Source organism: Lynx rufus, unplaced genomic scaffold, assembly GCF_022079265.1.
Source record: "Lynx rufus isolate CCGP_SWC_20201006 ecotype Redwood Valley unplaced genomic scaffold, mLynRuf1.p SCAF_2, whole genome shotgun sequence".
Classification (NCBI taxonomy): domain Eukaryota; kingdom Metazoa; phylum Chordata; class Mammalia; order Carnivora; family Felidae; genus Lynx; species Lynx rufus.
Genome location: NW_025814834.1, coordinates 29,189,054 through 29,202,710, shown reverse-complemented (window position 1 = coordinate 29,202,710; position 13,657 = coordinate 29,189,054). Strand labels below are relative to the sequence as shown.

At 37.0% G+C, this 13,657-nt stretch overlaps 1 protein-coding gene across 1 annotated transcript in view; it reads left to right on the top strand.

Moving 5' to 3' along the window:
- Positions 1–355: 355 nt before the first annotated feature.
- The window catches only part of CPO (carboxypeptidase O), a 29,929-nt gene continuing 16,627 nt past the window's right edge, over positions 356–13,657 (top strand). The window contains exons 1-3 of the mRNA XM_047082232.1: positions 356–387; positions 2,454–2,541; positions 4,744–4,898. Of these exons, the coding sequence (XP_046938188.1) occupies positions 356–387; positions 2,454–2,541; positions 4,744–4,898 (275 nt within the window). The remainder of the gene's footprint in view (positions 388–2,453; positions 2,542–4,743; positions 4,899–13,657) is intronic.

Here is a 13,657-nt window from a genome sequence, read left to right as displayed (position 1 = left end):
TAGATGACAGCAGTATTCTCTGAAGCTTCTGTCAGGACACGCATGTATGCTAGGTGCTGCCACACACACCAAATCTAGAGTTTGCCTCTTCTGCCACTAAGGCCATCATCTCTGAGTGACAACTAGCCTGTGTCTCCCTGCAATCTGCCTGCGTCCCTACTTGTGACCGTAAGTCAACCTATTATCCATCTGAGACCAAGCCCTTAAACACAGCCCACTTTTTGCCTGTCTGACACACCTCCTTCTTGCTTCCTGCTGGTCTTTTATTCCACTGGGTGGATGATGATTCACGTTCCAGCCCTTTGACCCAGTTGTGAAAGTCACATCACCAGGCATAAAACGTGCATGGCGAGCGATGAGTTTTACTGCAATGTCCACGGGTTCAAGGTCAGTGGAAAAAACTAAGGAGCAGCAGAGGTGGTGAACTGGCTTGGCTGTATAACTTTCAATTTTTAAGCCACTCAAGTTGTTTACCTTCAAAATGACCCTGGTCTTTGTTATTAATATTTCATAGAGCTTCTTTGCAACAAATATGGCAATCAGCCATGGGAAATCATGGACCTCCTTCTGAGGCCACATTATTTTGGAGGACGAAGACGGTGGAAATGTCTAGGGTTTGGCATGTAATAAAAAGAGGTTGATCTTTTAAACAAATATTTCTGCCAATTACAATGTAATCATCCTCCAAATCAGTAGTCGCTAAGATTCTTTCATTTCTTTAATCCTATTACTTATTCTCTCAAAGAACATGGGTCTCACCATAATAGCAACAAATTCCCATTTTTTTTTTTTTTCCCATAAAACAGTGTTTACGGTTTGGCAGGTCTTCTCTCATGTGGGTTTAAAGAACCACATGTGTTTGTGAGCATGCTATCGCGTAGTTTAAAGAACATAAAACTTGCGGTAACAGTTTTGGGAGTAAATTTTATTGTTATGGCTTGAAGACACAATCAAATAGAAACAAAAATTCCATTAGTAGTTGAATATCGTAATAATAGAGTTGAGGATAAATTTTACTGTTATAGGAACTATAAAACAGCAATAATAAAAAACACTACTATTGTGAATAAATTGTTTGAGATGACTAACTAGAAAGCCATAAAACACAACAGTGAGGAATAATCTAATCACCGGGAAAGATGTGATAATAATTCACCCTTGTTAGTGAGGAGTCCAGTGGTCCCAGTTCATTGGCTCTGGGTGCTCTAGGTTACTGGTTTCATTCCATAAGGTTGCAGAAAGATTATCTTTGGCCAGTGAATTGGCAGGAAACCACATACTGCAGTGCATTTGGACACGAGGATTGAGGAAAATCCAATTACCAGTGACTGTTAGGAAAACCCTGTGTAGCAATGCCAAATGTGCTTACAACATATTTCTAAAATTTAGTTTATTTATTTATTTTGATAGAGAGAGAGAGAGCAAGTGTGTAAGAGAGAGAGTTAGGGAGGGGCAGAGAGAGGGAGAGAGAATCCCCAGCAGGCTCCACGCTGTCAGCTCAGAGCCCGACATGGGGGTCTATCTCATGAACCATAAGATCATGACCTGAGCTAAAATACGAGAATTGGACACTTCACTGACTGAGCCACCCGAGCACCCAAGTCTCATAACATAGTTTTAAAAATTATTTGTAGGCTTCTAATAGCAATTTGTATATATTGTTTGTGCATTTTCATGTATTTCTTATTTTTATTTGTGTTCTTTAGCTTCGGAATAACTGCATAGAGTCACATATCTGATGGAGGGGGAAGCCTATTCTAATCTCACCTTTTATTTGGACTACCCCCATACTCCTCTCTGCCTCTCTGCCTCACGGCAGAGAGGAGACTGGAAAGAAAACACCCTCAACTCCTCTCTTCCACTCTTCCTCTGTGGAACTCACAGCTCCATTAAGACCTTTGCTTCAGAATGAAGACTCTGAGGTGGCTGCTCTGTCCCCGCACTTGGGTGAGGGGACAAGTGTCGGGTGTTGCATCTTACCTCTCATGCTGGACATCATCAAAATTTGAATTCAATGGTTTGCCTCCCTCTCCGTTTTTATCTGATTTTCCCAGAAGAGACTCTGACATATAGAGAACAAACTGAGGGTTGATGGAGGGGAGGTGGGTGGGGGGGGTATGGGCTAAATGGGTGTCGGGCATCAAAGAGGGCACTTTTCAGGATGAGCACTGGATGTCATGTGCAAGATGGTTCTACTCCTGAAGCCAGGATTACACTGTATGTTAACAAACTCGAATTTAAATAAAAAAAAAAATGAATTCAAGATATCTGACTTGACAGTATCCCAAAGGGATGGCGGAAGATCATAACAATGAAGTTTCCATTAGGCAAGCTATGCTGATGCAGTTTTCTATACTCGCTGCCTCCACTTTCTCACTTTGCTTTCCTTCTTTAACCAACTCCAGTCAGGCTTTTGTCCCTACCACATGTTGACTGAAATTGCTCTTTTCTAGGTCTCCAGGAGCCTCTATCCTGCTGGATGAGACTGCTAGTTCTCAGTCCTCATCTGACTCCACTTCTGAACAACATTTGGCCCAGCTGGTAACTCCCACTTTCTTAAAATGCTTTTCTCACTTGGCTTCTGGGATACAACAGTCTCTCAGTTTTCCACCTACTTCACTGGCTGTTCTTTCTCAATTTCCATTGCTGAATTCCTCTCTTCTACCCAGACCTCTAAATGTTAGACCAGCCCAAGGCTCAGTCTTCGTTCTTGCCTTCCTCATCTATGTTCACACCCTAGATGAGCTCCTCATGTGGCTTCGGGCATCATCTTTTGCAAGCTGAAGAGTCACAAATTTATGCACCCCACTCCAACTTTCCTCAGCTCCAGCCTGCCATTGTTGCTGCCCACATGACAATCCCCTGGATGTGTAATAATAAGCACCTTCAACTTATCAGAGCCAAACATAATTCTTGAGTTTCCCCTTCTTCAAATCTCATCTCCCTCAATTTCTGCCATCTCATAAGAAGTCACCACTAGTCATTCCATTTTGTAGTCCCAAAGTCTACGAGTTGTTCTTGAGTTTCCTAATTCCCTCACACTTCATTAGTATTCCATAAGCAAGTTTGTTGAGTCTGCTTTTAAAATAAATTCCCAGTGTGGCCATGTCACATGATATCAGTGTGACTGGCTAACCCGAGGCCCCATCATCTCTCCCTTGGACTGCTATGGTGTCCTCCCAGCTGGCCTCTGTGTTTCCATTCTTGCCTACTCTCTACACTGCAGCCAGGCAAATTATTTAAAATATAAAAGCAAAACCTTTGCAGTGATTTCTTGGAATAATATTCAAAGTCCGTACTATGGCTCATGGTCTCTACAAGACCAGCGCCCTTGCCTATCTCCTTGACCCCATCTTCCATCACTCTCTAAGTCCCACTTCACTCAAATACTGGCTTTTTTCCGGTTCCTCACTGGCACAAAACTTATTTCTTCCCGGGGACCCCTACACATGCTGCCCCATCACCTACCATACTTTTCCTACAACCCTTTGCATGAACCATATCGTTTAGAACTTAACTCAAAAATCATCTTAAATAAGGGGCTCAGTAGGTTAAATATCCAACTCTAGATTTCAGCTCAGGTCATGGCTTTGTGGTTCATGGGTTCAAACCCCACATTGGGCTCTGCTGACAGATCAGAGATTGCTTGGAATTCTCTCTCTCTCTCCTTCTCTCCCTGCTCCTCCCCTGTTCACGCTTACTCTCTCTCTCTCTCTGTCTCTCAAAATACATAAATAAACATTTAAAAAATATTGTCTTAAATCAGGACAGACCTCTCCATCTCAGTATAGTCTTGGCCCATGATCACTCTCTAGCTCCTTAATTTGATTCCCTTTACTTGAAATTGTACTTGAAATTGTTTGCACACGTGTTTATTGTCCACTCTATTGTGAATTCCATAAAGCAGAGTCATGGTCTGCCTCATTCATCTTTGTATGTTTTCATCTTTGTACTAATGCCCGGTGTGTAGTCGGTATTTGTTACATTGTTGTAGAATGAATGAGCGAATAAATGAATGAATACGGAGCACAGGATTTAGACTAAGTCCCCAAATGCCAAAGACTCTGTTTAAATCCTCCACTTCTCTGCACGAAAGCTTGCCTTGCTCAATTAGACTTTTAACAACAATCTTAACTTGAACTTTTACTTGTTAGTGATCACTGAGATTCAGGCATATCCTGGGTTTGTCTGGAAACATGGTGGGGTGTGTGACAGAGTCCTTTATGTGAGAGGGGTGTGTGGGAAAATCCACTTGGGAAGGGATTTAAAATGTGTTCACTGCTCAGATTCAGAGAGACCTGGATTTGTTTAAGAAGCTGGTGGGGCGATTTCTCAGAACAAGAGAAGGAATTTGACCCAACGTAAAGCTTTAAGAGGGGAGTGGAAATCCTGATAATAACCACACCCACCATACCCAGAGCAGAAGACATACAACCCATTATGCTCAGAGACCTGTGTGGAGAGAACAGCAGGAATAATCAGCTTCTCAGCAAATACAGGTGATGGGGATGCCTGGCAATGAGGACTTCACATAGGGAAGAACTTCTTTCCGGATCTAGTGGAGCCAAGAGCTTGTGTGAATTTGGTTTTCAAGGAGAAATGAAAAATAAAATGGTAGTGTTTTCCACTACTTAAGAAAAAAAAAAAAGCTATTTGAGGACACGATAGAGTTAATAAAGCAACTGCTCACATAAAATTCTGCTGAGACATCCATTAACTGACTTATCTTATCTTGATTGTGAGAGCCTCTGCCTTTATGCATTCTCAGAGGTGCTTGGTCCATTAACCTGCAAGAGAAGCCCAGGATTATCTAGTTCTTTCTGCAGGAGAATGAAGCTGCTGCTTGGGACCCTTTACCTCTTGGGGATCCTGGTTCCTGAGGAGCTGGGATATGATGGGTGAGAGTGACGTGGGAAGAGGGGCTGATTTATCTTGATTTAGACCATCTAAATGGAAAGCTTTTTTCCAGATCAGTATAGCTGGATTCTCCCCTCTTCCAACCCATACGCACCACCATGAAATAAGAATAATAAAGATTGTGGAAGTTTTGTCATTCAACGTTACTCTAATAATCTTTGAATAAATAGATAAATATCTGACAAATATTTTCCAACATAACATATGATAAATACCAAACATATGTCATGTGTGATTGGAAAAAGGAAATATTAATGAAAATTCTGTATCCTTTATTTACAGGTTCATAATTGGTAAATAAGATTATGCTAATTATTTGAGAAAATGTTTAAAAATGTTTAAAATTTCACCAAGATATAGTTATTATTGTTTTTGGATACATGGATAGATTCAGTACTATTGTCAGAATTTTTCTGTTAAGTTGTATTATTGAAAATTTCCTTTGACATTCATAATTCATTTAAAACATATTGCAATCATTAATAATACCCCATCATTTGTACCCTACGGGGCATATGCTTGATTTCTACTTTGTCATTTTTACAAATAATGCCATGGTGAGCATCCAGCCACATAAAAATTTTTTGCAAGTCTTTGATTATTTTCTTAATATAAGTTAGAAGGAGAATTCCTCATTCAGAAGCTGAGGAAAATGTAAGAATCATATTGCTTATTGCCAAATTGCCCTCTAGAAAACTTGTATCGGTTTGTGTGTGAAAATATCCACTTGCCTTACTTTGCATTTTGTTGATTCCTAATAAAATTTTGTGGGCTTTGTCTTGATTATTACTCATTTTATTAGTTTATAAATTGCCTGTTCGTATCATTTGCTTATGTTTGTGTTCTTTCTCTCTTCATAATGAATCATAACTTTTTAAAACATATAATGTATATCAAATCTGTGTGTGTCGCGGGGTATAGTTTTCACATAAAGTGTGTATTTTCTTTTGTTCATGCATGGTTTATCCTGCTCATTTGGCATATCTCATCAAGCATGCATGGTTGTAGATAGTATTTTTCCTTTTGCTTCATGGTTAAAAGAATCTGGCAATAAACCCACTCTCACAGAACAGGGAAGTTCACTCTGATTTTTGCCCCAGATGAACAGTGCAATCTCAATCTTAGCTTGATAGGAAGTCTTATTTCAGAGATATAGAGAGAGTCTAGGATCTTTCCAATGCCAAAACCTCTTTGAACAGTCCATCTCATGTTTTCCATCAGTTTACTTGGTTTCATATATATCATTTATCTTTCCACCTGAGGTTCTTCCTTCGCAAATTAGAGACAAAGACTTGCATATGTCATGGGGCTTTGATTGGGAAAAAAATCAACTTGGTTAAAAATATCAAAAGCCTTAAAACTTACACGTTGTTTCAAGTAGTAGCTCTGTCCCTGAAAACTTATATTGAGAAAATAAGCTAAGCACAGAAAGAGTTTTATGCACGGAGATGTAGCTTTATTAATAATATAAATATTGCATAAAATATTGTAATTTTTGGAAACAACCTAAATGTCCCATATTAGGTTATATACATGTTGATATATGATCTATGATAATGGAGTATTATTTATCCATTAGAATAATGATTATGAAAAAATTTTAATAGAATTAGAAAAAGCATGTTTTATGCCAAAAGCAAGGTGCGGAATGGAAAAATGTAATAAAATAGCTAGAAAAAGAAAAGAAAAAGTATGTGCCAAAATGGTCATTGTTATCTTTGGATGGTGATTTTTCCCCCTTTACCTTCAACTATTCATTTTGTGAATATCAACTATTCATTTTGTGAATTTTCTTCAATAAAGATGCATAAAACTTTTATTGAAAAAAATATTTTTCAAGCCCAGGTTAAATTAGGGGAATGATTTGGCTCAGGCAATGGGACTCTGATGAGATGACTTCCATCGGATAACTCAAGTGCAGCTATGACTGCTCTTAAGGAGAACATTTTATTTTATTTTATTAAATTTTTTTTTTCAACGTTTATTTATTTTTGGGACAGAGAGAGACAGAGCATGAACGGGGGAGGGGCAGAGAGAGAGGGAGACACAGCATCGGAAACAGGCTCCAGGCTCCGAGCCATCAGCCCAGAGCCTGACACGGGGCTCGAACTCACGGACCGCGAGATCGTGACCTGGCTGAAGTCGGACGCTTAACCGACTGCGCCACCCAGGCGCCCCTTAAGGAGAACATTTTAAATCTGCTAGTCTTGGTCCTTAGTGACTGTTTGCATCTTCATTATTATTTACTAATATAAAATAATGTCCACTTTTTTTATGGCTCTTACCAACTCAAAACATCGGTTACCTGCCATTTTTGATACTCTATTCATTACATGTGATGCAATAAAGGTCCAGAAAACCTATGATTAACAAAGATTACAAGCTTTGTAATCTTTCTTTTGAGCATTTAGGGAAGTGAACTCCTATATACTGCATACTCCCAAGACAGTGTCAGTCTGTAAAATCATTTGGGATTTAGCAATGTGACCTAAATGCTTGAAAATATTCATCCTCTTTGACCTATTAATTTTTCTCCCTGGGATGTAGCTCAAGGAAATAGTCAGAAATGAGCACAAAGATTTATGCAAAAAGTCATTAACTCCAGAATTATTTACAATAGCAAAAAAACAAAAGGAGAAATAGATTTAATATGTAGCATAGATGACAATGTTTAAATAAGTGATGCTTAGTAATATATACCTACTGTGAAATATTATGCAGTCATTAAAACGAATGTTTATAAAAAGTTTTCATTGGTTTGAGGAAATGCTTCTGGTAGATAGGCAATACAAAGGAGTAAAAACAAATTTTATGTAGATATAATCTGCATTGTGTTTAAGAAAAAAAATGTGCACGGATAAAATACAGATAAGAAATATGCCAAAATATCAACAGTGGACTCAGGGAGATGGGATTATTAAGGATTATTCCTTCTTTCTATTTTCTATTTTTCTCCTCTCCATACTTTCTCAATTTTCCATGGTTAAGTGTATGCTAATTTTATAAGAAGGGAAAAAAAGTTTGAAAATACATTACTGTCATGAAATATTCATGTAACTGTATCCTTACTAAGTATTGAAAATACAAAATTTGCCTCAGTGTTCATTAGATTTTTGCCTCTTTATGCATTCCAGTCAAAATTCCACTAGACAATCTTTGATCCACAGTATTTATTAATAATGTACCCCAAAGGATCATTTTCTCTGTTAAACATTTCATGAATTCCTATTCAAAAAGAACACACAAAGTACAATAATCTTTTCATTTGATCGGTGAGATGAGACTGGTGATAATTTGGGGGATTAGCCAGCTTTTCTTCCCTCTCTGCATGCATTATGCATCATCCAAGAAATCGCCTAGAAACAAGGAATTGCCTTTCCTAAGTATATGGTTTAAACATTGCTTGAACTAAGTATTTGGGTTTCTGAGATTTAGGTATTGTGTTTAATCTCATGTAAAAATGATAAGCACTCTTAATATCAGATGTTTTCACTCAGATCCCATACGGTTCTTTTTTTTCTTCCTTTTTTCTTTTCTTTCTTTCTTTCTTTCTTTCTTCTTTCTTTTCTTTTTTTTTTGCATATTAAATGAACTCAGTCATTCAATGTTGGGCTTAATAGGCAAGGTACTCATACATTTAGCAGACATTAGCTAGGGGAAAGCCAAATGTTGGTTCTTGATGGTGTCCAGTTACCTTTAATTTCTTCCCTTCTCTATTGTGGAATTGCCAGGGAATATCAACCCAACTGAAACAGGAACTCACCAGGGACCAGCCCTGTTTTTTGTGTACTCACTTTCCTACCCTGCTGAGTAGATAACTATGATAAACACTCAACCATAAATGCTGAACTATGTGAAGGATGGAACAGGGTCGCTCTTGAATAGTGACCATCTCTGTCCCAACAGTGTTGTGAAAGCCTCTCTGATCTCATTTCTGGGCCAGACTGGACAGGCAGGACAGCCAATGTGAGGAAAGATGAAGGGAAGGCTGAAAAGATATCCTTCTAATTTGCTTCATTTCCTCTCTCCCTCTTTCCAGGAAAAGCACTAAAATTGTTTTCTAGTGACTTTATAATCTCGTACTTATTTTGCTCTCTTCATAGTCCAAATTAAAGCTCGACAAAGTTTTAAATGGGCTAATAAATATTTTATGCTGATTCCCTAGGGTACAATAAATGCATAATTTACCTATGTAACAACATCTTCAGAATAAAACAACAACCTGGGATAATAGTATTTACCTTAAGGATTTTTGTCAGGATTAAATAAGTGTATATATATGTATCAAGTTCTTTGAACAGTGCTGGCACGTATAATTGCTCGCACAAACTTGGTTGTTATTACTGGCTATTCTCAGGTTAAGAATTCTCCCTCCTTTGTCTCCAATACACTTAGTGTGCCATTTAACTGGTAGTCAATCAGGCACTTTCCTTTTCACACTTTATGGCTTATTATTTAATGGCTGAGTATTTATGTCTATTCCCTTAAGTAGATCTTAAGGTCTGTAAAAACAAAATCGACTTTTCTTTTATTATTATCTATTACTAATTTTGCGTACAGTACCAAGAGCACCCACCTCTTGGGTTGTTGAATGAATTAAGTAAATGCTTTTATCATTGCCTAGCATATAGTGCTCAATAAAGATTAGCTGGTATCATTGTATATATATATATATATATATATATATCTTCTGATTATTTGATAAAGACATGAAATGTGCCCTTGAACATTTATGTGTAGATTGAATTTTTATTAATTTAAACACACCAGGGGTTGTACATATTTTCTTTACAAGATGATAATATGTTTTGTTGATCAGCCTCAACATATTGCTTGCATCAGTATATACATTTTATATTAGAAGTGCTCACCCTGAATGAAGCACTCTTGCTTACTGAAAAAAAAAAATCAAATGAATGATAAATATTAGAAACAAATCCCTGAATAACATGTTGTTTCTTAACTATTACAATTTTAATAACAGTTATTTCTTTTAATCCCCTAAAATTCATTTTCATTATTTTAACTGATTATTTAGACAATCCTATCTCATGAGATTTTCATTTGCACAGAGTGAGTAAGGTAAAATTCATACTGTTATTAAATTTAGAATAATAATTCTTATTAATATTAGCTATTCTTATAAATATTAGTAACAATTAAAAATAATAAGTGTGGTTCCAAGTTGAAAGCCATGGAATTATGTTAGAGAGATTGATTTCTATTACAGTGGGTAATTGTGGTACATGGTGCTAAATGAACCAGATTGAAAAATAAAATTTAGTCAATTCAGTTACTGGAGTTCCGTAGCTATGAATGGAACTTGAGTTTTAATTAATTCTTTCAAAATATTTTGTTGCTCAGTATTGTGTGAAGACAATACCAGTTAGGTGGCTAAAGTATTCTCCACACAATTTTTATTTTTAAAACGATTGCAGCTAAATAGCGTTCTGCTTTGCTTTGTTTTGAACTACTAGTGTGCCTTAACGCTGATTAAGCATTAACTAGTTGTCAGAATTATGCTCACTGTAACATGGATAAGTGTATTAATTCATTTAGTTTTCGTAAGAATCCTTTGGGAAGGTATGGTTATTCCCATTCTGCAGATAAGGAAATGAAGGTTTAGGGAAAGGGCAGATATAATACCACGAATGTTCAGAGGGGAAAAAAAAAGAGAAAATAGATAAAAGTCATTGAAACATTAACTAATTCAATCTCTGACACATCCTTGCAGTGCAAGGTCACAATCCAAAAGTTCACACCCCAGCTTCTCCAAAGGCTCCCATCCTAGTGCTCTTAATATGATAATCACTCCATACATATTTGTTGGGTGAATGAAGTATCAGTTGGTATGTGCTCATAATGAAAATATTATATACTTCTTGCTTAAATAAAGCCTTTTAGCTAGGAAACTAAAATATTTATCAAACGGTTGCATGACTTAGAGATAGGGTACTAGCTGTTCGACTTACTAGTTCCGCAACCGTTTGCAAGTTACTGAATTTCTCTTGGCCTCAGTTGTTTTATTCATAAAACATGGGTGATAACATTTCACAGGGTTGTAATGAGAATAAATTATATAACGTGCATGAATATATTCTCTTAAGTGCTGGCACAATATCTGACATAGAGGAGCGGAACTGAATAGTTTTATTAAACTGTTTATCAAAAGATGAAGAATATATAGACAATCTGAGTAGGCCTATATTTATTAAAGAAATATAATTAATAATTAATACCTGTCCAAAACAGAAAGCTCAGGCCCCAATGGGGCCTTTGATGAGTTCTAGCAAACACTGAAAGAAAATTTTACCAATTCTGTACAGTCTGTATCAGAAGATGGAAACAGAAGAAATACTTCCTGACTTATTCAATGAGATCAGCATTACCCGAATACTAAAATCAGAAAAACAGCATTATGAAAAAAAAACACAAAACAAAACTACAGATCAATATCTCACATAAACATAGATATAAAAATCTACAACAAAATACTGGCAAGTTGAATCCAACAATATATAAAAATAATTATACATCACAGCCACCAACTGAAATCTATCTCAAGCGTGTAGAGCTGGTTTAATGTTTGATAATCAACTAATGCAAATCCATCACACCAATAGGCAAAGAAATAAAAACTCATATGATGCAGAATCAATAGATACAGAAAAGGCATTTGACAAACACCGGCACCCATTCCTGATAAAAACTCAGTAAATTAGGAATAGAGGGGAACTTCCTTTACATCGTAAAGAGTAGCAACAAAAAAATCTACAGCTAACATCATACTTCACGGTGAGAAACTAGAAACATTCCGCTTAGATTAGAAACAAGGCAAGGATGTCCACTCTCACAACTACTTTTGAACGTTGCACTGGAAGTTTTAGCTAATACCATCAGACAGGTAATGGAAACAAACGGTATACAGACTGGGAAGGAAGAAAGAAAACTATGTGCACAGATGACATGATCACCCATGTAGACAATCTGAAAGAACTGACAAAAAACCCATCCTGGAATTAAGAAGCAATTAAGCAAGGTTGTAAGGCACAAGGTTGATGTATGAAAGTCAATTGATTTTGTATATAACATCAATGAATAAGAGAGATTTGAAAATAAAAGCATATTATCATTTATATTATCACCTCCCAAAATAAGATACTTAGGTATAAGCCTAAAAAAATATGCACAAGATCTATATCAGAAAAGCTATAAAACTCTAGTGGAAGGTATCAAAGAAGAACCAAATAAATGGGGAGATGTTCCATATTAATAGATAGGAAGGCTCACTATTGTCAATTCTTCCCAAGTTGATCTATAGATTCAATGAAATCTCCATAAGAATCCCGGAAGATCATTTTGTGGATATTGACCAACTGATTCTAGAGTTTATATGGAGGGACAAATGACTCAGAATAGCCAACACAATATTGAAGAAAAACAAAGTTGCAGGACTGAAACTACCTGACTTCAAGACTTATGATAAAGTTACAGTAATGAAGACAGTGTGGTATCGATGAAAAGAAGAGACAAACAGATCACTGGAACAGAATAGAAAGCCCGGAAATAGACCCACGTAAATATAATTAATTGATCTTTGACAAAAGAACAAAGATAACACAATAGAGCAAAATAGTCTTTTCAACAAATGGTACTGGAACAAGTGGGTATCTACATGCCTAACAACAAAAAGTGAATCTAGACATAGGCCTTATACCCTTCATAAAAATGAACTCAAATTGGATTAACAGACCTAAATGTAGAATGCAAAACCATAAAACTTCTAGAAGATAATGCAAGACTTTAAAAAATTTTTTTTTCAACGTTTATTTATTTTGGGGACAGAGAGAGACAGAGCATGAACGGGGGAGGGGCAGAGAGAGAGGGAGACACAGAATCGGAAACAGGCTCCAGGCTCTGAGCCATCAGCCCAGAGCCTGACGCGGGGCTCGAACACCCGGACCGCGAGATCGTGACTTGGCTGAAGTCGGACGCTTAACCGACTGCGCCACCCAGGCGCCCCGATAATGCAAGACTTTAAATACAACACCAAAAGCACAATTAATGAAAGAAATAATTGATAGCTTGGATTTCATTAAAATTAAAAAACTCTACTCTGCAAAAGACAATGTCAGGAGAATGAGAAGACAAGCCATAAACTGGGGGAAAATATTTGCAAGACATGCGTCTGATAAAGGACTGTTATTTAAAAATATACTAAGAACTCTTAAAACTTAACAATAAGAAAATTAAAAACCTAAGTTAAACATGTGCCAAAGACCAGAACATATACCTCACCAAAGAAGATCTACTGATGGCAAGTGAGGGTACAAAAAGATGCTCGACATCATGTTATTGGGGAACTGCAAGTGGAAGCAATGAGATACCACTACATACTTAGAATGGGCAAAATCCTGAACAGTGACAACACCAAATGCTGGTGAAGAAGGTAGAGCAACAGGAACTCTCAGAGATTGCTGGTGGAAACACAGGATGGTATAGCCACTTTGGAAGACAATTTGGTAATTTCTTACAGAACTAAACATACTCTTAACCATATGACCCAGTAATCATGTGTCTTGGGATTTACCCACATGAATTGGCAATTATGTCCACACAAAGCCCTGCACACAGATGTTTGTGATATTTTTGTTCATGATTGCCAGTTAAGCAATTAAGATGTCCTTTGGTAGGTGAATGGATAAATGAACCGTGGTAAATCCAGACAATGAAATGTGAG